The sequence below is a fragment of the Mobula hypostoma genome, chromosome 10 (assembly GCF_963921235.1).
Source record: "Mobula hypostoma chromosome 10, sMobHyp1.1, whole genome shotgun sequence".
Lineage (NCBI taxonomy): Eukaryota > Metazoa > Chordata > Chondrichthyes > Myliobatiformes > Myliobatidae > Mobula > Mobula hypostoma.
Window position 1 is genome coordinate 17,301,129 of NC_086106.1, and position 27,419 is coordinate 17,328,547.

The 27,419-nt window shown below is 51.5% G+C and overlaps 1 protein-coding gene and 1 long non-coding RNA gene across 2 annotated transcripts in view; one reads left to right on the plus strand and one right to left on the minus strand.

Moving 5' to 3' along the window:
• Positions 1 to 1,026: 1,026 nt before the first annotated feature.
• LOC134353210 (zinc finger protein 850-like) overlaps positions 1,027 to 27,419 on the minus strand; it is a 53,761-nt gene continuing 27,368 nt past the window's right edge. The window contains exons 7-12 of the mRNA XM_063061227.1: positions 23,239 to 23,468; positions 15,167 to 15,283; positions 14,968 to 15,063; positions 14,694 to 14,835; positions 8,269 to 14,328; positions 1,027 to 3,009 (exon numbers count right to left, since the gene is read on the minus strand). Coding sequence (XP_062917297.1) covers positions 13,216 to 14,328; positions 14,694 to 14,835; positions 14,968 to 15,063; positions 15,167 to 15,283; positions 23,239 to 23,468 — 1,698 coding nt within the window. The 3' untranslated portion in view covers positions 1,027 to 3,009; positions 8,269 to 13,215. The remainder of the gene's footprint in view (positions 3,010 to 8,268; positions 14,329 to 14,693; positions 14,836 to 14,967; positions 15,064 to 15,166; positions 15,284 to 23,238; positions 23,469 to 27,419) is intronic.
• Positions 14,798 to 21,861, plus strand: LOC134352704 (uncharacterized). Its single transcript, XR_010019436.1, has 3 exons — positions 14,798 to 14,910; positions 16,634 to 16,731; positions 17,159 to 21,861. It is a non-coding gene; the product is annotated as an uncharacterized LOC134352704 (long non-coding RNA).

The following is a 27,419-nucleotide window of genomic DNA, read 5'->3' on the forward strand; positions in this document are numbered from 1 at the left end:
CATACTCAAGAGCTGGAGCGCTGCCGTCACCTCACGGCTTTCCCCACTACGCATGCTCGTAAATCACGGCGCCGCAGTTTGCCGGCAGAGGTCCGGCGAGGGCGCACGCGCACAAACTAGTGTACCGTCGAACCCGCCCCCCCCCACTACAGGCCCGCCAGACCGGGAAGCGGGGGGGTGGGGGGGTGTTGCATTCCGCCCCGGGAATCACGGCCCCTCCACCGGCGGCCGGCGGCGGGGCAAGACCTACCTGATAATCGGGTACAGTACCGCATCGCCGCCGCGCAAGTTAACGCGACCCCTGCGACCCTCGATGCTGCGGCTTCCGCATTCGACCCGCCCGGGACCGACGAAGAGTTGGCGGACTCGGGCACCAAATCCCCGATGGAGGACACTCTCCGATGCGATGGACGCTCCTGATGAAAGGCTGCTGACCCGTGTCAGGAGCGCCGCACTTGCTGACTGGAACTCGCGGGAAGTAGTCGCCCCCCGAATTGGGCGGCGCTCAGCCTCCTCCATCCATCCTGCGGTATGAGGTGCCGGAGAAACTCCGACCCCCGCCGGGCTCTAGTGTGGGAGTTCCTTCGGCCCATGCTGACCATCAGCCGCTCACTTACACTGCCCCCGCGGAATTGAGACTAGCTGGCCGGGAACCACAGTTGTTGGGACTAAACACCGGCTCTCTGCTCCGCACCCGGCCAACCAAGTCAGACACTTAGCGGCCACTTTATTAGGTACACCTGCTCCTTAATGCAGCTGCAGCAACTCAAAAAGCACGCAGGCATGGTCAAACAGGTTCTGCTGTTGTTCAGACCAGACATCAGAATGGGGAAGAAATGCTATCTAGGCGCCTTTGACCGTGGAATGATTGCTGGTGCCAGACGGGGTGCTTTGAGAATCTCAGAAACTGCTGATCTCCTGGGATTTTCACGCAGAACTGTCCCTACAGTACCCCTCCTGTCTTCTCCTATCATTTTGGATCTCCCCCCTCCCACTCTCAAATGTCTTACTAGCCCTTCTTTCAGTTAGTCCTGGCGAAGGGCCTCGGCCCAAAACGTCGACTAGAGATGCTGCCTGGCCTGCTGCGTTCACCAGCAACTTTGATGTGTGTTCCTAGAGTAGAGCGAATGGTGCAAAAAATAAAAAATAAAAAAAAGAATGGTGGCCAGATAACCAGCGATGATGGAGCTCACCCACGCCCCACCCCTGCCGCAGGTTTCCATCTGGCCAGACTAGTTCAAGCTAACAGGAAGGCCGCAGTAACTCAAATGACCATGTGTTACAACAGTGGTGTGCACAGGAGCATCTCCGAACGTGCAGTACCTTAAACCTTGAAGTGGAAGGGCTAAAGCTACTGAAGCCACAAATACGCACTCGGTAGCCACTTTATTAGGTACCTGAGATATGTCAGTCTGCTGCTCATCAATTACAGCTTGGCCTTTAACGCCATTGTCCCCTCAGTATTAACAACCAAGCTTCAAATCCTGGTCTTCTGCAAATGGATCTTCCAGTTCCTCAGTGGGAAACCTCAGTCTCCTCGCTGACAATCAACACAGGCACACCTCAGGGGTGTGTGCTTAGCCCACTGCTCTACTCTCTCAACACCCATGACTGTGTGAATTAATTCTGGATTTCGGCAAGGGGAAGTTGGGAGAAGACACACCATCCTTGTGGAGGGGTCAGTGGTGAAGGGGTTAGCAGCTTCAAGTCCCTGGGTGAGAACATCTATTCTGGGCCCAAGGTACTGAGTAATTATGATGGATGCATCGCACCCTAACCATGGACTTTTTACTCTCCTCCCATCCGGTAGGCGCTACAGGAGCCTCCGCTCCCACACCAGCAGGCACAGGAAGAGCTTTTTCCCTGAGGCTGTGACCCTGCTGAACCTCTCATCACAGCGCTAAGCGGTATTGCACCCGTATTGTACTGTCTCAGTACTTTTATATTTGTGTGCTGTAGCACTTTTTTTTATTCACAGTTATTTTGTAAATAACACTACTCTTTTGTACTTCTGGTCAGATGCTAAATGCATTTCATTGGCTTTGTATCTGTACTTGGCACAATGACAATAAAGTTGAATCTAATCTAAAGTGAGAGGCTGTCAGGAGCTTGAGGATATTTGGCGTATCACCAAAAACTTAGAAACTCTGCACAGGGTTGTAGCCCCATCACAGGGAAAACCCTCCCCACCATCGAGGGCATCTTCAAGAAGGCAGAATCCATCACTGAGGACCCCCACCTCCGGGACATGCTTTTTTCCCCCCTAGTTGCTACTGTGAGAAGAGCCTGAAGGCCAACACTCATCAATTCAGGAACAGCATCTTGCCCTCCGAACGGTCCACAAACCCACGGACACTTCTACATCATCGCTTTTCTTTTCGCACTATTAATTTATTCTTCAAATTTATAGTCATTTTCTATCTTTTCACTGTACAGCTGCCGCAAAACAATAAACTTAACATCATTAGGAGAGTGATGATGAACTCGATTTGTGATCGATGCCGTATTGCTCTCGGTCTCTAAACCAGCTAAATCTGGCGGAGATTTTCCAGAATTTTTCAGTCATTGTTCTAGATTGCCAGCATCTGCAGAAGTTTAGGTCACCATAAGAGTTCCAGGGGGTGGGAATGGGGAAGAGCGGGAGGGGAAGGGTCAGCTCCCAGAGTGAATGGCTGTGTCCTGGACAAGAATTACTGAAGAGCCAAGCGCCCTGTCCCAAATAGCTGCGTGGTTGTGACGACTTATCACCAGGAGCATCTGAGTGTCCCAATAGCTTCACGATGGGACCGGGTCCAGTCCCAGTGCTGGCCGGCAGCCTCAGCAGGTCTTCTACCCCTGTACCTTCTCCAGCAGGCTGCAGGCTTATCAAGTCTGTCCCAGTCAGCTTCCGGGGGGCAGGCGGACGTATGGAGTCCGTAGCGTCAAGTACGCCGATCTCTTCTTCAAGTTCGCAAGAGTCTCAGCTCCACCACCCCCTTCAGGCAGTGTGCTCCAGATTCCGGCCAGCCTCTGGGAAGGAGAAAGACCTTCTCTGAATGCTCTAGACCTTGTCCCAACCATGAACCCTGTCGGTACAGGACATGTTACACGATCTAGCCCATCCCTGCCCCTAAATATTCCAGGCACCACCACCGCCCTATGTGTAAAATACTTCCCCCCCCACCCCCAATTTCCTTGAACTTACCCCCTCCCTCAAATGCCTGTGCTCTGGTATTAAACATTTCCACCCGGGGGGGAAAAGATACTGTCTACTCCCAACTTTGCTTCTCAATCTTAGAAACCTATATCAGGTCTCCCCTCAGCCTCAACCGCCCCAGAGCAAACAATTCATGTTTGTCCAACCTCTCCTTATAGCTTGTACCTTTGAATCCGGGCAGCATCCTGGTGAACCTCTTCTACACCCTCTCTGAAGACCCCATGTGCGCCTGTAACGGGGCGACCACAACCACAGGTGCTGCCAATCCAGAGTTTTATACAGCGGCAACATAACTTTCTGATTTTCTACACAGCGGCCCAAGTGACGCAGGCAAGCATGCTGTCCGGCCTGTACAACACCCTATCAACCTGTGCTGCCACGGGCTCGAACCCCAAGATCCCTCCGTGGAACAGCACTGTTAAGTGTGAAGGGTTACGTTGCAACTTTATAAAACTCTGGTTCGGCCGCAGCTGGAGTATTGCGTACGGTTCTGGTCGTCCCACTACAGGACGGACGTCAAGGCTTTGGAGAGGGTGCAGAACTGGTTTACCAAGATGCTGTCTGGTTTGGAGGGCATGTGCTATCATCAGAGGCTGGACAAACTTGGGTTTCCTCTGGAGCAGCAGAGACTGAGGGGAGAGTTGATTGAGGTTCACAACGTTACAGGCGGCAGAGATAGAGTAGAGAGAGTATCTTCCTTACCAGGGTAGAAATGTCGAATACCAGAGGGCATGCATTGATGGTGAGAGGGGGTAGGTTCAAAGGGGATGTGAGGGGTACATTTTTTACTCAGAGAATGGTGGATGCCTGGTAAACACATCAGAGACTTTTAAGAGACGTTTAGATAGGCACGTGGATGTGAGGAATATGGAGGGATATGGACATGGTGTAGGTGGGAGGGATTAGTGTTTGGGTTTTTTTTTAAATTACTTTTTAGCTGCTTCGACACAACGCTGTGGGCTGAAGTGCCTGTTCCCGTGCTGTACTGTTCTGAGTTCGATAGTATCACATACTCACAGCACGAAACAGGTCCTTTGGCCCAAATGGTCCAGGAAAACCAAGATTCCCATCTAAGCCGGTCCCCATTAGCCTGTGTTGGTCCATATTCCTCTGAGCCTTTCCTATCCAAATGGTTTTTACAACGTTGTCAAAATCCCCACCTGAGTTGCTTCTTCTGGTAAATCATTCCACACAGACACAAGAGACAGCGTAGTGGTTAGCGACCCGGGTTCGATTCCCTCCGCTGTCCGCGAGTTCTCCCCGTGACCGCCTGGGATTTCCCCAGTTTCCTTCCCTCCTTCCCCTGGTGCAAGGACGTACTAGCGGCCAGGTTAATTTAGTCACTGTAAAACTGCCCCCTGATTAGGCCAGGGATAAATCGGAGGGCCGCTGGGCGGCGAGGATCATTGTCCTGGTCTGCACGGCATCTCGGGATGCCGGAAATCCAGAGGAACAAACGCAAAGTGCTGGAGGAACTCAACAGGGCAGGGAGCGTCTATTGAGGAGGATGAACAGTTGGATGGGGGAAGGTGGGATGAAGTGAGAAGCCCCCCCCCCACCCACTTACCTCCCCCTCCCCCACATTCTGGCTTCTTCCCCCTTTCTCTCCACACCTGGAGAAGGGCGTCAGCCCGAAATGTCGGCTGTTTATTCCTCTCCTTAGATGCTGCCTGACCTGCTGAGTTCCTCCGGCATTTTGTCTGATGGCATTCCACGTACATACCACCCTCTAGTTGGAAAAAGCTCCCCCTTGGGTTCCTATTAAATTCCCCTCTCACCTTAAACTCGTGCCCTCTAGTTCCCGATTCCCCATCCTGGGGAGGGAACACTGTGCGTAATTTACCTGATCTCTGCCCCTCATGGTTTTGTACACCTCTATGCCACACTCTAATCCTCACCAGTCCAACCTCTCGCTGGAGCAGTTCCTTATCTTACCAGTGCTGCCATTGGCAATGTACTGAGCCTTGATATTTGACCCTCCATAGTGCAACAGCGCACACTTGGCTAGATTAAATGCTACCTGCTGAATACCACTCTTTCTCTGTTCACTGACAGTGCTGGACGTCGATCCCAGACCCTTGCTTTGGTCTTACCTCGGTCACTGCGACCCTGGGTGACCGTCGATTCTGAGTCTGAGCTAAACCCCACACCTATCCCGTTTGTCCCCGTAAAACATTTTGCACCCTTTACAGCACAGAAACAGGCCCTCCGGCCCAGCTGGTCGGTGCTGTAATCCTATTTGCCCATATTCCTCTGCAGCGTTCTGTTCAAGCTAATTGTCATTGTCATTGCCACCTCCTCTTCCACCCTCGCTCGGTACAGATACGCCACATCCCCTGCGTGAAAACCTAATCCCTCAGGCCCCCTTTAAAAACTCTCCCCTCAAACCTGTGCCCTTAGTTTCAGAAGTTGTACAAGATGTTGGTGAGGCGTAATTTGGAGTATTGTGCGCAGTATTGATCACCTACCTAAAGGGAAGATGTAAGTAACATTGAAAGAGTACAGAGACCATTTACAAGGATGTTGCCAGGACTGGAGGATCTGAGTTATAGGGAAAGATTGAATAGGTTAGGACTTGGAACACAGAAGATTGAGGGGAGATTTGATAGGGACATACAAATGTATGAGGGCTATAGATAGAGTAAGTGCAAGCAGGCTTTTCCCACTGAGGCTGGGTGAAACGAGAACTAGAGGTTATGGGTTAAGGGTGAAAGGTGAAATGCTTAGAGGAACATGAGGGGGATCCTCTTCACTCAGAGGGTCTCGAGACTGTGGAAGTAGTGCAGTGTGAGCTCAGTTTCAACAAGAGAAGTTTGGATAGGCACATGGATGATAGGGCTATGGAGGGTTATGGTGCAGGTCGATGGGAGTGGGCAGTTTAAATGGTTCGGCATGGGCTAGATGGGCTGAAGGGCCTGTTTCTGTGCTCTTTCGATGGTTCACTTGGGAGACTGACAATCTACCCCATGTATGACCCTTGTGATTTTATACACATCGATAGGATACGCCTCCAGGGAGAATGAATACAGGTTCAAGTTCTCAGCTGTGAACAGCACCAGCAGGCAGTCCTGATCCAACCACGTCAACACCTCTACTTCTCTGGAGGGTAAAGTTACTTCCGTGCCCCGTCCACCCTTTCGATTTTAATTTTTTACAGATTTGCCATAGGGAGCATTCCATCCAGCAGTTCACAGGCTGGCACGGCATCTGCTCTGCCTGTGACCACAGGGACCACAGAGTTGTGCACGCAGCTCAGCACCTCACAGAAACCAGCCGCACTTCCACAGACTTCACAATGTCTCTGTCTCAGTAAAACACCCCCCCCCACTTCCTCCTCTCCTCAAAGCCGTGCCCTACCCCGGGGTGAAACAACTCACCACTTAGTTCTTTCTGGGAACAGGCGAGTCGGAATTGGGGTGAGGAGGGGGGTGTCACACAGTCAATCACAGGTGACGTGGAGTCTGGAGCCAGTGCTCCAGACAACGTCTGTGCCGTATCTGGTCCTGACAGCCCTCCTGTCCATTTCCGACAAGGCCCGCACCCTCCCCCACCATCGCCAAGCTTCTGGGAACATCGGGCTCAACCCTGGATAATCCAACCTCCGGGAGGGCACGGGGAAGGCAGCCGGCCAGGCGGAACCGGTGGAGGGGTTCAAGCTGGTGACGGGCACTCGGGCCGAGGAGGGGGCAGAGAGAAAAGGGGGTGAAGGTTACGCAGAAGGTGCAGGTGGTAGAGCACAAAACCGAAGGGCACGGGCTTGAGATGAGAGAGCAGGCACTTAGCAGGAGCCCGAGGGGCAACTCCTTCACCCAAACGGTGGTCCAGATATGGAACTGTCCCCACCCCTCTCCCCTCTACGTGGGTGAGGGGAGGACGGGAGCTGATGGGAGCCTCGGTTGGGGTGCGGATCCTGCACTCTTTCTGCCCACCCGTCTCCCTGTCACACCCTGACATCTCCAATACGCTCCACCATAGAGGACATCTTCAAAAGGTGGTGCCTAGAATTGGCAGCCATCACTACGGACTCTCACTATCTGGGACACGTCCTCTTCTCATTACTACCAACGAGAAGGTACAGGAGCCTGAAGGCACACAGTCAATGGTTCAGGAACAGCTTCATCTTCTCTGCCATCACATATTTGAATGCTACTCCCCCTTTCAACTATATTTTATATATGCTAATTGGAATTTATGGTAATTTTAATGGCTTGTCACCAACAAACACTAACAAACTTTGACAGGAATCCTGTTGGAAAGTCTTCTGTCCCCTCCTATCGGATTCCCCTCATCTCTTCCACCAACTTCCCAGCTCTTTACTTCACCCCTCCCGCGCTCCCGGTCTCAACGATCACCTGCCAATTGGGTACTTCTTCCTCCCCTACCCCCACCTTCTTACTCTGACTCTCCCCCCCGCCTTGCCAGTCCTGATGAAGGGTCTCAACCCCAAAATGCCCGCTGTTTCCTCTATTCCAAAGTTGCTGCCTGACCCGCCAAGTCCTCCAGCACTTTACGTGTCTGGCTCTGGATTTCCAGGGTCCGCAGATTTTCCCGAGCTCCTGTTGGGAGAGCCCTGACCGGCTGCGTAAAGATCCACGACAGCAGCCGCAGAGAGCCGCGGACTCGTCCCTCCCCATCGCCGGGAGTGTCCACTAGGAGGCGCTGCGTCTAGACGGCACCAACCGCCACCAGGGATCCCCCAGCGTCCAGGCTGTGCCATCTTTTCCCAGCTGCAAGCGGGCAGGAGGTGCAGAAGCCCAAAGTCCCACACCGCCAGGTACAGGAACAGCTACTTCCCTTCAACCTCCCAGTTCTTGTACCATCCCTGATCGCCACCTCACTGCAGCGATACCAGGGTTTCTGCACGGCAATCAGCTTTCTTCCAATTGCATTCTCTCTTGTAAAAACTGTGCATAAATTAGATTTCTCTTGCGATGCTGCTGCATGTAAGCTTTTCATTGCAACCGTGCATGCGTGGACCGAGCACCTCAACTTCCAATTGCCCTGCATCTGGCCCGTGTCCCTATCGATGTACCTGCCCAACAAACATTGAACCTTCGGAGGGTTTCCCTTACCTGCCAGAGCGTCCCAGCCGATATTTCACGGAGCTGTTCCCTCCATCCCGGAGCAGGGGGTCTCAGGCGAGCGAAAACCGGTTCCTCTCCGCCTGGATGTAGCTGGAGTGTCTCTTGTCGTGTCTCTCTCTCTCTCCCTGCCCTCCCACCCCCCGGTTAGGAGCAGTGACTCAATGATTCCATTCTCAGGGATGGACCCAGTCACGAGTGGACAGGAAGAGGGCAGTCAGGGGCAGAGAAAAAAGGCTTCCTCCCTCGGTTCAGTCTTCTGTTGCCTTCGGCGAGAGCCTCTGCTTCCACTCCACTGTGGGGGGGGGGGGTGTTCCTGTAAAGCTCTTCGAAACGCCTCCCACTGGGCAGGTAGTCGAGCGATTCACACAGGGGTAGGTCAGGGGGGAGCTCCTCGTGGGGTGGTGGGGATCGTGCTTGAACTGGAGATGTCAGGGTGTGAGAGGGCGATAGGGAGACGTGGGTTGGGCAGAAAGAGTGTAGGGTCCACGCCCCCAACCGAGGCTCCCATCAGCTCTCTCCCTCCCCTCCCCTCACCCACATAGAGGGGAGAGGGGTGGGGGGCAGTTCACAGCAGCCTGTTAACCCACTGACCCCAAATATCACTGGGATGGGGGACGGGGTGAGAAACCACAAGGTGACGGGCAGAACATGCCAACACCACTCACGCACACAGCAGACGAACAAGACCTTTCACGCACCCTCTTGTACTGAACTAATTAAGGTAATGGCTCTCTAACCCTCCTACCTCCACGATGTCGGTGCCCTGTCCACGTAGGAACCTTCTGCTTTATTTGTCTTCACCACCAGCCCAGGGGCCCATCACCTCACACTGCACATCTGCTCTCTAACTCTTCCCCTCTCAACACAAGTGCACGCCCTCTGGTATTAAATGTTTCAACCACGGGGAAAAGATGCTGGCTGTCTACTCTATCTGTGCCCCTCAACACGATATAAACATCTATCAGGTCTCACTTTAGTTTCCACCGCTCCAGAGAGAGGCATCCGTTCATCTTGCCAGACCACGGATCTGTGCCTGGAAAGTCTTCACTCTCCAGGGCACAGGCCTGGGCGAGGTTGTATGGAAGACCGGCAGTTGCCCATGCTGCAAGTCTCCCCTCTCCATGACACCGATGTTGTCCAAGGGAAGGGCATTAGGACCCATACAGCTTGGCACCGGTGTCGTCGCAGAGCAATGTGTGGTTTAGTGCCTTGCTCAAGGACACAACACGCTGCCTCGGCTGGGGCTCCAACTCACGACCTTCAGGTTGCTAGTCAAATGCCTTAACCACTTGGCCACGTGCCTCAGAGGAAACAACCCAATTTTGTCCATCCTCTCCCTGATGCAGGAAGAACCCCGGCAAACCTCTTCTGCTTTCCCCAAAGCCCCCTTTATGTAACGGGGTGGCCAGAACTGAATGCAATACTCCAGAAGTGGTGTATCAAAGGCTTCAACACAGCTTCCCGACTTCTGAACTGAATGGCGATCAGTGGGCTGGACCAACCCGTCGCTTAGGGAGCTTTGGGACACAACCGAACACACAGAGGCGCAGACACACACACACACGTGCGCAAGGGCAGCAGTGGAAGTCAGGATCGAACCCGGGTGTCAGCGGTTTGCAGGCATCCCCAGTGTACCATGCACGGTCCGGCTATTTAAGGAAGGACGCTGGTGCGTGAGGAACAGTCCAAAGGTTTTCTGTACGGGCAACAGGAAGCAGTGGGAGATCCGGAGGGGTCTGGACAGGGTGGGGATGGAGAGGAATGTGGCGGGAGGACGGTCAGGAGCCAAATTTGGGTTAAGGGGGTGCAGGAGGTGTCGGTGAGAATGTGCAGAGACTCTCAAACAGTGGGATCGGCGTGAGGCAGTGGGCAACGATCAGCAGGGACTTTTGCCCCTCTCATCTGGAGCTAAAGGAGTTAAAAGGGGTCCAGAATGGAGTTAAAGCCAAAAGGTGGTAAATCTTTGGAATTCATTGCCGCAAATGCCCGTGGACTCCAAGTGTATTTACAGCAGAGGCGGAAAGGTTCTCACTTAGTAAGGTGAGAACGGGGCTGAGAAGGAAAACAGTCGACTGCTGCAGCAAACTCGATGTCCGAATGTCTATGTCTTATGGTCTTACGGTCCAGAAAGAAGGTGTTCTTTTTAATCGGGTAGAGGTCAGAATCCTGGGAGGAAACAGTGCACGATGTCCTGAAAGGCATGACGCATGTGGCATGTTATAGTCAGTCATGGCACAGAAACAGGCTCTTCAGCCCATCTATTCCATGCTGAACTATTTAACTGGCCAGCCCCATTAACCTGCACCCAGACCGCAGCCCCTATCCAAATTTCTTGAAATCGAACCTGCCTCCGCAACTCCCACTGGCAGCTCGTTCCACTCTCTCACAACCCTCTGAGTGAAGAAGTTTCCCCTCATGTTCTCCTTAAACGTTTCCTCTTTCACCCTTAACCCGCGACCTCTGGTTGTAGTCCCACCCAACACCAGTGGACAAAGCTGGTTACATTTACCCTTTCAATACCCCTCATAATTTTGTATACCTCTGTCAAATCTCCCCTCGATCGTCTACGTTCTAGGGAATGAAGTCCCGACGTATTCAATCTTTCCCTATCACTCAGGTCCTCAAGTCCCTGCAAAATCCTTGTAAATTTTCTCTGTACTCTTTCAATTTTATTCACATCTTTCCTGTAGGTAGGTGACCAAAGCTCCACACGACACTCCAAATTAAGCCTCACCAATGCCTTATTTAACTTCAACATAACTTCCCATCTCCTGTACTCAGTACTTTAACTTCTGAATTCCAAAATCTTTCTTTACAACCCTATCTACCTGTGACGCCACTTTCAAGGAATTATGGATCTGCATTCCCAGATCCCCCTGTTCTACCGCACTCCTCGGTGCCCTATCATTCACTGTGCCAAGTCCTACCCTGGTTTGTCCCCACAAAGTGTAATTCCTCACACTTGTCTGCATTAAATTCCATCTGCCACCTTTCAGCCCATTTTCCAGCTGGTCCAGAACCCACTGCAAGCTCTGATCGTCTTCCTCGCTGTCTGCTACACACCCAATCTTGGTGTCAACTGCAAATTTGCTGATCCAGTTAACCACATTATCATCCAGATCATTGATACAGATGGCAAACAATGCACCCAGTACCGATCCCGGCGACACTCTGCTAGTCACAGGCCTCCAGTCAGAGAGGCAACCACCTACCATCACTCTCTGGCTTCTCCCACCAATCCAATCTTCCACCTCATCGTGAATGCTGAGCGGCTGAAACTTCTTGTGGGACCTTGCTAATCTCCATGCAGACAACATGCCTTGCTTTCAATATTCCTGGTAACGTCCTTGAAAAACCCTTGAAGCTAAGAGTCACTCTTCCACACACAGAGCCATGTTGACCATCCCTAATCAGTCCCTGTCTACCCAAATATTAATATATCTGTCCCTTAGAATACTTTCCAATAACTTACCCACTGCTGAAGTCAGGCTCACTGGCCTATAATTTCCTGGCTTAATCTTTGAGCCTTTCTTAAACAAGGGAACAACACTCGTCATACTCCGCTCCCCCAGCGGCTCACCTGTGGCTAAGGATGTCTTAAATACCCCTGCAGTTTCTACACTTGCCTCCGACAGGGACTGAAGGGACACACTGTCAGGTGCTGGGGATTTATCCACCCTCGTCTGCCTCATGACAGCATAAACCACGCCCCCCTCTGTAATCTATAATGGGTCCATGTCCTCACTGCTGCTCACACCAGATGCAAAAAAAATCCACTGAAGACCTCCCCGTCTTTTTCGGCTCCACGTATAGATAGCACTGATCTTCCACAGGACCAATTTTGTCCCCTGCTATCGTTTTGGTCTTAATATATCTGTAGAAGCCCATAGGATTCTCCCTCACCTTGTCTGTAGAGCAACCTTTTGCCTTCTAGTCTTTCCGATTTCCTTTAGTGTTCTCTTGCATTTCTTACACTGCTCAAGCACCTCACTTGCTCCTACCTGCCACACACCCCCTTTTCCTTAAACAGGGCCTCAGTATCTCTTGAAAGCCAAGGTTCCCGAAACATGTTACCCTTGCCTTTTACCCTGACAAGAACATACAAACTCTGTACTCTCAAAACTGCACTTCTGAAGGCCTCCCACGTACCAAGTACACCTCGGCCAGAAGACAACCTGACCCAATCCACGCTTGGCAGATAGCATCAAAACTCGGTTTTCTCCCAGCTTGGAATCCCAACCCGACGACCGTAATTATCTTGAAACTGATGACATCGTATTGCCAGGGCTGGACAGGCTGCGACTGTTTTCCCTGGAGCCAAGGATGCTGGAGGGGGTCTGACGGGGCACAGATAAGGTGGAAGGTCACAGTCTTCTCCCCGCAGGGAAGGAGAGTCAAAAAGTGAGGGCACAGGTTTCAGGTGAGAGAAGAAAAACCGAGAGGGTCACAATTTCCTCCCAGAGGGTGGTGCGTATGTGGAATGAGCTGCCTATGGGAGTGGGGCAGGCAGGTACATTACCCACCCAGATGCAAAACTAGGCCGGGGGTGGGGTTGTAGAAATGGGAGGTTGGGGAGCAGGTTGTCCAAAGGTGGGTGCGATTCAGAGAGGTTGGGGATTGGGGTAACAACTCTGTACAGGTTTGTTGGGACAAAGGGCCAGCTGCCATGCTGTGTGACCCCTGACCCAATGACGTGCGGGGTCGTGGGTCAATCTGCTGTGAACTGCCCCCCCCCTTAGCGTGTGGGTGAGCGCTACAAACCATTGGGGCGGGGGGGGGGGAGATTTGGAACCTAAATTAGGATGGATCAGTTGGGCCGAAAAGCCTTTTCTGCGCCCCCTGTCGCTGAATCTCTAACCGTTGGGGGCTGGGGGAAGAGGGAGCTGCAACTGCACCCCCCCACCCCCACGTCTCCGGCCCCACCCAGTCGGCGGGTCAGTCCCGAGTGTGGATCTGCTGGTGCCTCAGCAGGTTGGAGGATTCGGTGAAGCCCTTCCCGCACTCGGCGCAGACGAAGGGCTTCAGGCCGGTGTGGGCGGGCAGGTGCCGCCGCAGGTGGGATGACTGCGAGAACTCCAGGCCGCAGACGGGGCAAGCGAAGGGCCGCTCGCCGGTGTGCACCCGCTGGTGCCGCAGGAGGCTGGAGGAGTGGGTGAAGCCCTTGCCGCACTCGGGGCAGGTGAAGGGCCGCTCACCGGTGTGGACCCGCCGGTGCTGGCTGAGGTGGGAGAGGCGAGTGAAGCCCTTGCCGCAGTCGGGGCAGGAGTAGGGGCTCTCGCCGGTGTGGACGGTGCGGTGGGCCAGCAGGCTGGACGACTGGGTGTAGCCCTTGCCGCAGATGGGGCAGGTGAAGGGCTTCTCGCCGGTGTGGACAAGCCGGTGCCGCCGCAGGCCGGAGGTGCGGGCGAAACCCTTGCCGCAGACGGGGCAGGCATGGGGACGCTCGCCGCTGTGGACGCCCCGGTGCTGGGCCAGGTCCCGGGGGCTGCGGAAGCTCCTGCGGCAATCGGGACAGCTGTGGAGACGCCCCCCGTCCCCGGCAGACCCCTTCACCCGCCCCACGCAGTTGGGGCATTCCTTGCCTCTGGGGTCTCTGCCACACCGGGGGCAAGGAGAGGGGGCCGAGGCATGTAGCCGCAAGTGTTCCTTCAGGTGCTGGGCCGTCTTGAAGGCTTTGCCGCAGCGGGTGCAGAGGAAGGGCCGCTCGCCGGTGTGGACCCTCTGGTGGGCCAGCAGGTTGCCGGAGCGGGTGAAGCCCTTGCCGCACTCAGCGCAGGTGAAGGGCGTCTCGCCGGTGTGAATGCGCCGGTGCGCCTCCAGCAGCCTCGGGTAGAGCCAGGACTCGCCACACACCTCGCACTGGTAGGTCTCCGGCCGGGCGTGCTCGCGGGCGTGGGCCTGCACCTCCTCCAGGCGGGTGAAGCTCAGCCCGCACACCGAGCAGATGTGGTTCTCCCCCTCCTCCTCCTCCGCCGGCGCGCTCTGCTTCCCGCTCTCACTGTCCATAGCCAGGGTTCTCCCTTCCCAGGGATCAGGTCCAACCCTCTTCTGTCAGTAGGCCGGGCTCCCCAGCCTGCATATGGGTCTTCGTCCGAGCTCTGTGGGTGGTGCAGAGAGAGGGGTGAAATGAGCCATAATTGTAATGGGAGCATGCTCGTTGGAAAGGGGACAGGAGAGCTTTACCAGGGTGCTGCCTTAATTTCCTCCAAGAGGACCACAACCTTGTCATTGGGTTTGAAAGCTTGCCTGATTCAATGACCCGGAGAGCTGTGTGGGCTGCAGTCAGCGCTGTGTGCTGTGGCTCTCGGGCGGGTCAACCATGCCAAACAGGTCAAAGGGTAGAGGACAGACCCTCCAGGTCTGGGGGTTCAGCTCAGGGCCAACAACCCCGACTGGTCAAACAAAGTTGTTACAGCGAGAGGGCGCGGGAAATCCAGGACGGCCGCTCGCCACTGCGCATGCTCGCACGGACAGTAGCCCCGCCCCTCGGGGCTGCCAATCAGCCCGCCGCGCGCCTGCGCGTTGGCCACCCCGCGCACTCCTGGCCCACCAGCGCTGGCGGGGGCGGTCACGAGCGAGGGGGGACGGGGTTGTGGGTGCGGCGGCTCCTCACCGGATGGCAGCTGGCAGGTGCCGGGGGAGGGCTGGGGGTTGCGGGAGGGGCGAGGGTCCCGGGATCGTACCTACCTGACGCTCCCGGTGCCGAGCGAGGCCTCTTCAAGCTGACCGCGGATCCCCCTCACGTGACCCCCGGCGAGACGCCGGGCGGACGGCATCACGTGACTAAACAGAGCGCTTCCGCCCGCTAGGCGCCGTCCACGTTATGGAGCCCCCCCTCCCCGCAACCCACCGCACACACACAGTTGACCAATTGGAGCTGGCTTACCCAGGATACGGCCGCTGACCAATCACCGCGGCCGCGAGCATGGTCCCGCCTTCCTCTCTGAGGTCCACCAATAGGGCAGAGCCGCACGGTTGAGGAGACGTGTCAACGGGCTGAGAGCTAAAGATGCAACCAATGTCAAGCCCGGCTGGCTAGTTGACGGACTAATCAACCAACCAGACAGCAGTAAGGTGTACCGCCTCCTTTCCTGCTGGGCAATCAGCCTGCAGTCTCCGACCAATCAGAGCACAAGCACGGTCATCATCTTGACCAATAGACAATCTCCTCCTTCGTGGGGGCCGCCTTTGCGCCAGGAAAATTGCCCCAGCCTCTCCATCCAGAACCATGAGACAGGAGCTGAATTCGGCCCATCAAACCTGTTCCAGCATTCCGTCATCTCTTCCTGCCTTCTCCCGTTAGGTCCCACCAAGGCAAGAGATTCTGCAAATCTGCGCTCACGCAGAAACTGCTGAAGGGTCATAGCCAGCCAGGCAGTATTTATGCAGAGGAATAAAGATTTGACCTTTCGGGCCAAGACCCTTTATCAGGACTGAGAAGGGTCAGAGCCAGGAAAATGTAGTGGGGAGGAGAGGCGCGGGAGGAATGGAAGCCGGCATGTAATAAGTAAAACCAGGTGGGGTGGGGATGTTATAAAAGAGGCAGGGAGGTGAGAGGTGGAAATGGTAAAGGGCTGAAGAAGGAATCTAATAGAAGTGAACACTAGACCAAGGAGGAGGGGAATCAGAGAGAGGTGATGGGCAATGAGGGTAGGGGAGGAGAAGAGAGAGGCAAGAGAGTAACCAGAGAGGGGAATTTAAAAAAAAGGAGTGGGGAATAGAAATGACCAGAAGTTAGAGAAATTAATGTTCATGTCATCAGGTTGGAGGCTACCCAGACAAATACGACGTGCTGCTCCAGGCTGAGCTTGGCCTCATTGTGGTAGAAGAGGTGACCACGGACAAACATAGGGAGTTGAATTGGAAAGCGTGGCCACTGGGAGAGCCTCCCTTACGCAGCAGATGAAGCAAAGTGCTCGATGAACCTGCCTCCCCCCCCCCCCGCCGAATATACGTCGGGACACCCGGATGTAGAGGAGGCCGCACCAGGAGCACTGGGTACAGTAGATGACCCTGACAGGCAGGTGAAGCATCTCACCGGGAAGCCCTGTATTGGGCACCTGAATGGTGGTCAGGGAGGAGGTGTAGCTGCAGGTTATACGTTAATCTATTTTCCCATTCTGGTGGGTCTGTCACCCCATCTCTTCTCCCCTGCCCTGATGACCAACCCATCAACTCCTTCAGTTCCTAATTCTTCCCCACACCCTTTCAGATTCTGCCTTCTCTACCACTTCCACCTATCATTTGCCAGCTCAATACATCTTCTCCCCAGGCCCACACACATGCACATTGACCCTCAACTATCATATGCATTACATTACAGTATTATCAGTATTTTTTTTCTCCGCACTAGCTGGTAAAACCTGAGGTACGGACATAGCCAAGCACACTCATCTCTTACAACACGCTGGAGGAACTCAGCAGGTCGGGCAGCATCCGTGGAAACAATCAGTGAGTGTTGCTTTGACCCCAGCATCTGCAGAGTATTTTGTGTTTACACTCATTTCTCGATTGCTTGGATCTTTAAGACTATTCTAGTCGTGTTTAGTATTGTGGCTTTCCTAATTGTTTAATGTCATTGTGTAGTGACTTTGGGATGATACCAGTTGTAGATATTACTATTGGGACAAAGTAATCCCTGTTCATGTTCCATAGTTTTTCAATTTCCTCTTCTAATTCTTCTAAATTAATTTAATTTTTAAAATCTGGTGTTATTCCACATTGATTTATGTAGGTTATGTGTGTTTAGAATGGCTATATCTATTCAGTGATTTGTTCTTGTTTGTTTATCCCGTGTTATCATATCCAGACGGTTATTCTGGATTGCCCTATCTGGAATAACCACCATTATATTGTTATTATTCTCCTGTCTTTTCAGGGCGGTTGGCAGTCCAATTTAAAGGGGAATTACCACCACCAAAAGGATTGTGCTTTCCTGCTATCTTCCAAACAGAAAACTGAATCCAGTACCATTAGATGCTCCAAGAACTTGGCAGCCCGAGAACAGTGGCAACGGCCGAGTGCTCTCTCCTCCTCTCCAGCCGTTAGAACTCCAGGGCCGCGATCCAATGTGCAGCCTGCGATTGCTAACGGGATCACAGTGCATGCTCGAGAGTTACTCTCTCAAGCCAGCACCTGGACTCCAAATCCTGTTCATGATGAAGAAAATGGCAGGGGAAGGGGTGCTGTACTCTTCCACCAACCCTACCTCTTCAGTCAGGCTTCTGCCTCGTTCCTTTTCAGATGAAGGGCTTTGGCTTGAAAAGTTGCCTGCATTTCTCTCCACAGATGCTGCCTGCCTTGCTCAGTTCCTTTGACATTGTCTCTGTGTTGCTCAGATTTCCAGTACCTTCAGATTCTCGTCTGTCTCTGATTTATAAGGAGAGGTTGGACAGACGGGCGTGGTGGTATATTTATGATGGGTAGGAAGTACAGAAATAGATTTCCAGGCATCTGTGAGGATTTCTTTCCCCCCACTCAGAGGCTGGTACCTGGAATACACAGAGGGGAAACCTCTCTCTGGTCTGGTATGGGAGCCATAAGGCACGGGGGAAATGAACCCTTCCACCCATCGAGTCTGCTCTGCCATTCCATCATGGCTGATTTATTATCCCTCTCAACCCCTTTCTCCTGCCTTCTCCTGTAACCTTTGACACTGACTGATTAAGAACCTATCAACTCCTACTCTAAATATACTCAATGACTTGGCTTATGGCAATAAATTCCACAAATTCCAGCGAATAGTGTGTAATACAAGGGAGCTTCACACTGTTGCCTGACCCCCTGGCATATGTGGAGGGAGTTTCACTCTGTGTCTGACCCCGGGAGTGTGTGATGGGACGGTGTGGAGGGAGCTTCACTCTGTGTCTGACCCCGAGAGTGTGTGGAGGGAGCTTCACTCTGTGTCTGACCCCGGGAGTGTGTGATGGGACGGTGTGGAGGGAGTTTCACTCTGTGTCTGACCCCGGGAGTGTGTGATGGGACGGTGTGGAGGGAGTTTCACTCTGGATTAACTCTCTCACCACTAATTTTGTTCCTGGACCTTGCTCTTTGTGAGTTTTGTAAATGACTTGGGTGACAAAGCTTAACAATGTGTCACCCTCACTGTCGGTTTGTACTGAGTTAGTTCTTACTATGAATACTAACCAACAAGATAACTCGACAATACATGGGAGTAACAACGAAAGTGTCACTCTCAATGGTTCTACACTAGATATGATTCAAATTAACACAAAAACGTAAAAGTTTTATGTTCTTTTCAGGGAAAATAAGACAATTACCTGTATGAATACTGACGCACCCATACAAATTTACCATTCAGCAGAAAGAAATAATTCAGCTCACACCTGTATAAACTTAGATTAAAATTGTATTGAAAAAATATTTTAAACTTTAACAATCAAAATAAAGGAAAGGACCTATTTATATACAAGTTTATATCACGCACTATTGTTGGAGCTGATTGTCACACAATCAATCCAGTTTGCTTCACTTCATTCACTCACGGTACCGACATGATTCCAGTTCCAGCAGGAAAAAATATCCACGTAACATCCGAGGGAAAAGGCATCGAGCTTCCTCCAGCGTCGTGTGCTGTTGGAGACACCTGCACATTCTTCATGAGACCAAAGCCTGCATGAAGGTTTTCCAGCGACGGTAACCGTCCTTCCAAACGGGTCCTGGGAGTGTTTCACCGAATTCTCCCATCGCATTTGTTATCCATTTCCAGTTCGCAACCCGTTCTCTCTCCCACGCTCACTCTAGAATGATCCCAAACAAATCCTATTTGCTAATTCAACAAGCCCAACTTATTAATTGACCTAATTTTTATTTTAAAACAAAAAAAAACACTTTACTGCATTTTGAGCAAATACCCAACAGCGTAACTGTCTAAGACCAGGGGGTTACAGATGTGTTGGCAAGTTTGCAGATGGTTAGAGATGCTGGGATCAGGTAGGAGGTTGTCTTAGGTTACGACAGGAAATTGATAGGAGAGCTGGGCCTAGAAGTGGCGGATGGTAAAGTGTCCGGTGATACCCTTTGGAAGGTTTTGACCTTGAAGGAAGAGCACAGGGAAATTGGCAAGACTCTTAGCAGCCTGAAGGACCAGATGAGCTTCACATCCATGGATCCCTCAAAGTTGACAGGATGGTTGAGAAGGCATTTGGCGTGCTGGCCTTCACTAGTCAAGTGATTTGAGTAGTCAAAGTGATGTTGTGGCTTGAGAAAACTCTTGCTACGACCACACTTGGGAGTGTTATGTTCAGTTCTGGCCGCCTCATTGGAGAAAGATGTGGAACATTTACAGAGTGTGCAGAGGAAATTGGCCAGGATGCTGCTTGGATTGGAGAGCACGTCTTGTGAGAATAGGTCAAGCAAGCTATGGATTTTATCTTCGGAGCAAAGGAAAATCAGAGGCAACTTGGTAGAGGCATATAAGAGAACAAGAGGCATAGATAGAGTGGACAGACAGAGACTTTTTCTCCAGTGCAGAAGTGGCTTAAAGTGTGCTCCTTATATACGAGGCATAATTTTAAGCTGGTTGGAGGAAAGTACAGTGCCGATGTCAGATGTAGGCATTTTACACGGAGAGCGGTGGGTGTATCGAACGCACTGCCAGGGCGGTGGTGGAGGCAGATACACTGCGGAGATTTTGGAGGCTCAGACAGCAAGAGGAATGAACGGACAATAGAGGGTTAAGTGGGAGGGTGGGGTCAGATCTGATTTATTTTTAAAACCGCAGCATTGAAATACAGCCTAGAATTTTGCACAGCTACCATTAACATTCACAAAATGCCACACCAGATACGGTCCCCAGCTATTCCACCTCTCCCACCCTCCGAGTCCCAGAGTATCCCAGCCTGGAACATAGCAGGAAGTCCTGGATTGTCACTGGGTCCAAATCCCAACACTCTGAAATCTATTCATTCCCTCACAGGAAGGCTGTGGAGACCCTGGGCTGAAGGGTGTGGAGAAGCCGTCTGGTTTAGAGGGCAGGAGCTATAAAGGGGACAAACTTGGGTTACTTTCTCCGAAGCAGCAAATGATGAGGGGAAACCTAGTTTATACAGGCAGAAAGTCTGTGTTATGGAATGTGAGGAACACTCTACCACGTGGCGTGGTACAGGCTGGTACAGTAAGGGCATTTTAGAGACTCAGACAGCAACTTGGGTCAAAGAAGAACACGAGATTATGTGGGAGGGAAGCGTTAGATTAAAATGTTAGTACAGCATTAAGGGCCGAAGGGCCTGTACTGTTCCCTGTTCTAATGTCTCAAATAAACAGGTCGTGTATTCTAAAGAACACTGATTTAATTTTTCAATAGCCATTCCAATACCAATTTCACCACTTCCCATATCTACAGTTGAAGTCAGAAGTTTACATACACTCAGATTGAAGTCATTAAAACTCATTGTTTCACCACTCCACAGATTTCATATTAGCAAACTACAGTTTTGGCAAGACATTGAGGACATCTACTTTGTGCATGACACAAGTGATTTTTCCAACAATTGTTCACAGACAGATTATTTCACTTTTAATTGACTATATCACAATTCCAGTGGGTCAGAAGTTTACAAACAAAATCAAAAGATATCAGCCAAGACTTCAGAAATAAAAATTGTGGTCCTCCACAAGTCTGGTTCATCCTTGGGAACAATTTCCAAATGCCTGAAGGTACCACGTTCATCTGTATAAACAATAGTACGCAAATATAAACACCATGGGATCGTGCAGTCGTCCTACCGCTCAGGAAGGAGACACATTCCGTCTCCTAGAGATGAACGTACTTTGGCACGAAAAGTGCAAATCAATCCCAGAACAACAGCAAAGGACCTTGTGAAGATACTGGAGGAAACAGGTAGACAAGTATCTATATCCACAGTAAAACGAGTCCTATATCGACATAACCTGAAAGGCTGCTCAGCAAGGAAGAAGCCACTGCTCCAAAACCGCCATAAAAAAGCCAGACTACAGTTTGCAAGTGCACATGGGGACAAAGATCTTACTTTTTGGAGAAATGTCCTCTGGTCTGATGAAACAAAAATTGATCTGTTTGGCCATAATGACCATCATTATGTTTGGCGGGAAAAGGGTGAGGCTTGCAAGCCGAAGAACACCATCCCAACCGTGAAGCATGGGGGTGGCAGCATCATGTTGTGGGGGTGCTTTGCTGCAGGAGGGACTGGTGCACTTCACAAAATAGATGGCATCATGAGGAAGGAACATTATGTGGATATATTGAAGCAACATCTCAAGCCATCAGCCAGGAAGTTAAAGTTTGTTCACAAATGGGTCTTCCAAATGGACAATGACCCCAAGCAAAGCTCCAAAGTTGTGGCAAAGTTGCCTAAGGACAACGAAGTCAAGGTATTGGGAGTGGCCATCACAAAGCCCTGACCTCAGTCCGATAGAAAATTTGTGGGCAGAACTGAAAAAGCGTGTGCGAGCAAGGAGGCCTACAAACCTGACTCAGTTACACCAGACAACAGGAATTCTGCCGATGCTGGAAATTCAAGCAACATACATCAAAGTTGCTGGTGAACGCAGCAGGCCAGGCAGCATCTGTAGGAAGAGGTACAGTCGATGTTTCAGCACGAGACCCTTCTCGGCCTGAAACGTCGACTGCACCTCTTCCTACAGATGCTGCTTGGCCTGCTGCGTTCACCAGCAACTTTGATGTGTGTTGCTTCAGTTACACCAGTTCTGTCTGGAGGAATGAAACAAAATTCCGGCAACTTACTGTGAGCTTGTGGAGGGCTACACAAAATGTTTGACCCAGTTAAACAATTTAAAGACAACGCTACCAAATACTAACAAAGTGTATGTAAACTTCTGACCCACTGGGAAAGTGATGAAAGAAATAAAAGCTGAAATAAATCATTCTCTCTACTATTATTCTGACATTTCACATTCTTAAAGTAAACTACTGATCCTAACTGACCTGAGACAGGGAATGTTTTCTAGGATTAAATGTCAGGAATTGTGAAAAACTGAGTTTAAATGTATTTGGCGAAGGTGTATGTAAACTTCTGACTTCAACTGTACAGTAACAAAACGACACAACAAATACAGCCCTGGTCTAATCCAATGGCAACCCCCACAACCACGACTCCTCTCCCGCCCTCCGAGCCCCACAGTGACCCAGCCTGGAACATCTCAGCCAAGGGTGTATCGTCACCGGGTCCAAATCCCAGAGCCCCCGACTACAGAGCTCATCCCTTCACAGGAGGGGTGGGGGGGCTCTGCACCAGGATCCTGTGTGGAGTGGAGGGGCAGCCTGGAAGAATTTGGGTTACATTGTCCGGAGTGCCAGTGGCTGAAGAGAGACATGGTAGAAGTTTACAGGATTTCGAGAAAGACAGATGGAGCAGACAGTCAGAATCTTTCTACCAGGGAGAAATGTCTCAGACTAGAGGGTTTGGAGTTGAGGTTCAGGGAGATGTGGGAGGCAAGTTGCTTTTTACTTCCATAGTCAGTCATGGGTACTGTGGATATGCTGCCAGTCGGGTGGTGAAGGGGGTACGACAGAGGAGTTTAAAAGACCATTAAATTGGCATTCCGATGTGCAGGGAATGGTGTGATCTGGACATTGTGTAGGCGGGGGGATGAGGTGTCAGCATAGCACCGCGGGCTGAAGGGCCTGAACCCACCACATTTACACTGACCCTCTCACTCTCCCCACACAGCTCACTGCCAGAGGCACACGTCCACGTTCACACATCTGCCATGGGGAACTCAATTACAGCAGCATTACACCCCCTTCAACAACCCCCCCCCACCCGAGATTCTATCCCTAACGTAGGACGAAACCAGAACAGAGACACACACACATACAGACAGCACCTGAGAGTGGGGTGAGTGTGCTAGTGGGGCCCTCCCACAATTGGGACAGGTAGAGAGATGCTCTCCCATGTCGGTCTGCGGCAGTTGCAGAGCTGTGATGGCCCAGTGAACTTGTTGTTCCCACGGACACAGAAGGTGAAGGGCTCCTCCCCGGTGTGGATCGGCCGAGAGTCCATTAGCTGGATGGAGTTGATGAGGGCCTTGCCACACTCGGGGCAGGAGAAGGGCTGCTCGCCGGTGTGGGTGCGCCGGTGCACTACCAGGTGTGAGGAGTGGCCATAGGCCTTGCCACACTCGAGGCAGAAGAAGGGCCGCTCACCGGTGTGGCTGCACAGGTGCGCCTGCAGGTGAGAGAAGCTGCTGAAGGCCTTGCCACACTCGGGGCAGGTGATGCTCTTCTCTCTAGTGTGGATCTGCTGATGCTAAGAGGGGTCCTGGCCGCTCTTCAAGGCCTTGCTGCAGTTGTCACACCTGAAGGGCCCAATCTCAGTATTACCCAGCATGGACTGGTCAGGAGAAACCTTCCCACACAATGTGCAGGAGGACAGGCCTTCCCCGTAGGGTGTTCCCCCCAGCACACCCTCAGAGATAGGCATGTCCGTGAGGACATCACAGGGCTCTCCTTCCGTCAGTCATTGTCTGCTGTTTGTCAGACCCTGGCACTCCTGAGTCAGTCTGCAATATCTTGGTGTGAATGTTTGGCTTCAATTTTCTTTGCTCTTTGCTCTACGCAAGCTTGGTGACACTGGTGTGGATAGGAACATAGAAAGTGAGGCTTTCTCAGCAGTCCCTATACCTGAAAAGACAAATAGAAGACTTCTAAGTATGAGTTCATGGTGATTATGTTATAACCTGTGCCTCTAACTGTAACACATAATTCTGTTTTACCACTTTACGTTGACATGATCTGTCTGAACAGCACACATACCAAATATTTTTCAAGATATCAAGTGACAGCAATAAATCAAAACCTGTACCACTGTGCGAAAGTTCACAAATGGTTCTGACTCCCAAATCCAGGTCCGTTCTTTCACCTACTTCCTTGCAACCCAACAAATGTATGTATCTGTCCTCTGCTCAAAGGCATATTAGACTGCAATTTTTTAAAAAATTACCACAGACACTAAAAAGGTAGTGATCTAAAATCAAACCATTCAGGGTAAATTGAATGAAGAATAATCAGCGAGAGCCTGATGCGAACTTGGGTTTCCGAACGTCAGCAGAAGGCGGATGGCGGAGACGTATCCCATGATGCCTTGCGCGCCAGAAACCGCTCTATCTCATTAGCCCGGGAGCTCCCCAGATCTGCTGTACTACGCATGCTCGAAGTTCGGGCCTCGCACCGTTGTGAACCCTGGTCGGTGGACACGACGTGGCCGCAGCTTCCCACTCAGCCGCGGGGTGGAAGTCACCAGCGGGAACCAGTCAAGATTGGGGGGGGGGGATCCCAGTTTTCACACCGACCGGGCAGCCCCGCAACCGGAAAGCAGACGCCGCCGCAGCCCGTTGTCCGAACCGATCCCCCACGTGATCCCAGCGCCCGCCCACAAACACGTCATTGCAACCGCCCCCCCACCCCAGTTGGCACCTGATTAACAGGCTCTCTCACCAATCCGGATGCCCGATGGGCAAAACCCTCCCAACCAATGGGAAAGCCGGGTGGGCGTTACCAGGCCCGCCGGTGTCCATCAATGGACTGTTATTGAGTTGGTGTATTATTGTCACATGGACCGAGATGCTGTAAGACAAACTTTCCATGCTGTTAAAATGAGGAGGAAAGAACAGAATGCAGGATTCATAAAGAAAGTGCATTGCAGGCAAAAATAAGGTGCAAGGTCGATCGCCATAATCTCAGTTGCCCAGCTGTGTTTCCTCGGTTTCCATTAGGTAGGAGGCGCAGATATTTGCGATACCACACCGCCAAGTTCAGGAGCAGCGACCTCCCTCCCACCGTTTGGTTCCTCGACCAAATGACAAAAGCCAAATCGACACCATCTCAGTACCGCCAACAGTACGACCGCTTTGCGCTACAGCGGACTTCGTTTTTTAAACTAATTGTGCTTTTCGTGGCAAAAACAAAATGTGCATCATTTAGGTTTAGTTGACGCTCTTTCTGGAGAACGCTGCTTGCCGGATGCCCATGTGCCTGCGATGCTGCCGCGGTGGATGGTTTTCAAATGCACCTGGGTGCACGACTAAACCGCCCGTTTGCTGATGACACCACAATTGTAGGCCGTATCTCGGGTAATGATGAGTTTGAGTACAGAGGGGAAATTAAGAACCTGGTGGCATGGTGCGAAGACAATAACCTATCCCTCAACATCAGCAAGATGAAGGAATTGGTTGTTGACTTCAGAAGGAGTAGCGGACCGCACGACCCAATTTACATCGGTGGTGCGCAGTGGAACAGGTCAAAAGCTTTAAGTTCCTCAGGGTCAATATCACAAATGACCTGACTTGGTCCAACCAAGCAGAGTTCACTGCCAAGAAGGCCCAACAGCGTCTTTACTTCCTGAGAAAACTAAAGAAATTTGGCCTGTCCCCTAAAACCCTCACTAATTTTTATAGATGCACTGTAGAAAGCATTCTTCTAGGGTGCATCACAACCTGGTATGGAAGTTGTCCTGTCCAAGACCAGAAGAAGCTGCAGAAGATCGTGAACACGGCGCAGCACATCACACAAACCAATCTTCCGTCCTTGGACTCACTTCACACCGCACGCTGTCGGAGCAGTGCTGCCAGGATAATCAAGGACACGACCCACCCAGCCAACACACTTTTCGTCCCTCTGCCCTCCAGGAGAAGGCTCAGGAGCTTGAAGACTCGTACGGCCAGATTTGGGAACAGCTTCTTTCCAACTGTGATAAGACTGCTGAACAGATCCTGACCCGGATCTGGGCCGTACCCTCCAAATATCCGGACCTGCCTCTTGCTTTTTTGCACTACCTTACTTTCCATTTTTCTATTTACGATTTATAATTTAAATTTTTAATATTTACTAATTTTTACTATTTATAATATTTTTAATGTTTAATATTTGTAATCCAGGGAGCGGGAAGCGCAGAATCAAATATCGCTGTGATGATTGTACGTTCTAGTATCAATTGTTTAGCGACAATAAAATATAAAGTATCGACACCTGGATGTGATCATCTGGAAGACGGCAATGCTGCGTGCAATCGCCCTCACCCCGCCCCAATCCACCCCCGTGATGCTTGTCCGCAAAGCCGTAAACTCTAAAGAAAGATTCGAAGCCCAGCTGATATGGTTTCTATGGCTATCCTCGCTAAAGAGAGTTGTATCCACCTGCTCTTTAAGGACTAGCGTACTTCACCGTCTAGCCTCTGCACCGAGGTCTAGCTGCCAATACCCACTGCCTGAAAGGCGAGTCCCTCCTCCCTATCACGGAGGAGATGCTTCCAGCTGACAAAGAAGTTTAAAGAGTTTATTTTATTTAAACGATACACGTTTAAGTTATTGAGAAGTTACAGTACCTGGGCCTCTGTACCTCCCTCTGCAACTGGATCCTCCAACTCACTAACCGGAAGACCACAATCTGTACCGATTAGTGATAACATCTCCTCCTCGCTGATGATCGATACTGACGCACCTCAGGGGTGTGTGCTTAGCTCTACTCTCTGTATACCCATGACTGTCTGGCTAGGCATAGCTCAAATACCATCTATAAATTTGCTGACGATACAACCACTGTTGGTAGAATCTGAGGTGGTGACATGAGGGTGTACAGGTGTGAGATATGCCAACTAGTGGAATGGTGTCACAGCAACAACCTGGCACTCAACGTCAGTAAAACAAAAGAGCTGTTTGTTGATTTCAGGAAGGGTAAGACGAAGGAACACATACCAATCCTCATAGAGGGATCAGAAGTGGAGAGAGTGAGCAGTTTCAAGTTCCTGGGTGACAAGATCTCTGAGGATCTAACCCGGTCCCAACGTACTGACGCAGTTATAAAGAAGACAAGACAGCGACTATACTTCATTAGGAGTTTGAAGACATTTGGCATGTCAACAAATACACTCAAAAACTTCTATAGATGTACCGTGGAGAGCATTCTGACAGGCTGCATCACTGTCTGGGATGGAGGGGTTACTGCACAGGACCGAAAGAAGCTGCAGAGGGTTGTAAATCTAGTCAGCTCCATCTTGGGCACTAGTCTACAAAGTACCCAGGACGTTTTCAGGGAGCGGTGTCTCAGAAAGGCAGCGTCCATTATTAAGGACCTCCAGCACCCAGGACATGCCCTTTTCTCACTGTTACCATCAGGTGGGAGA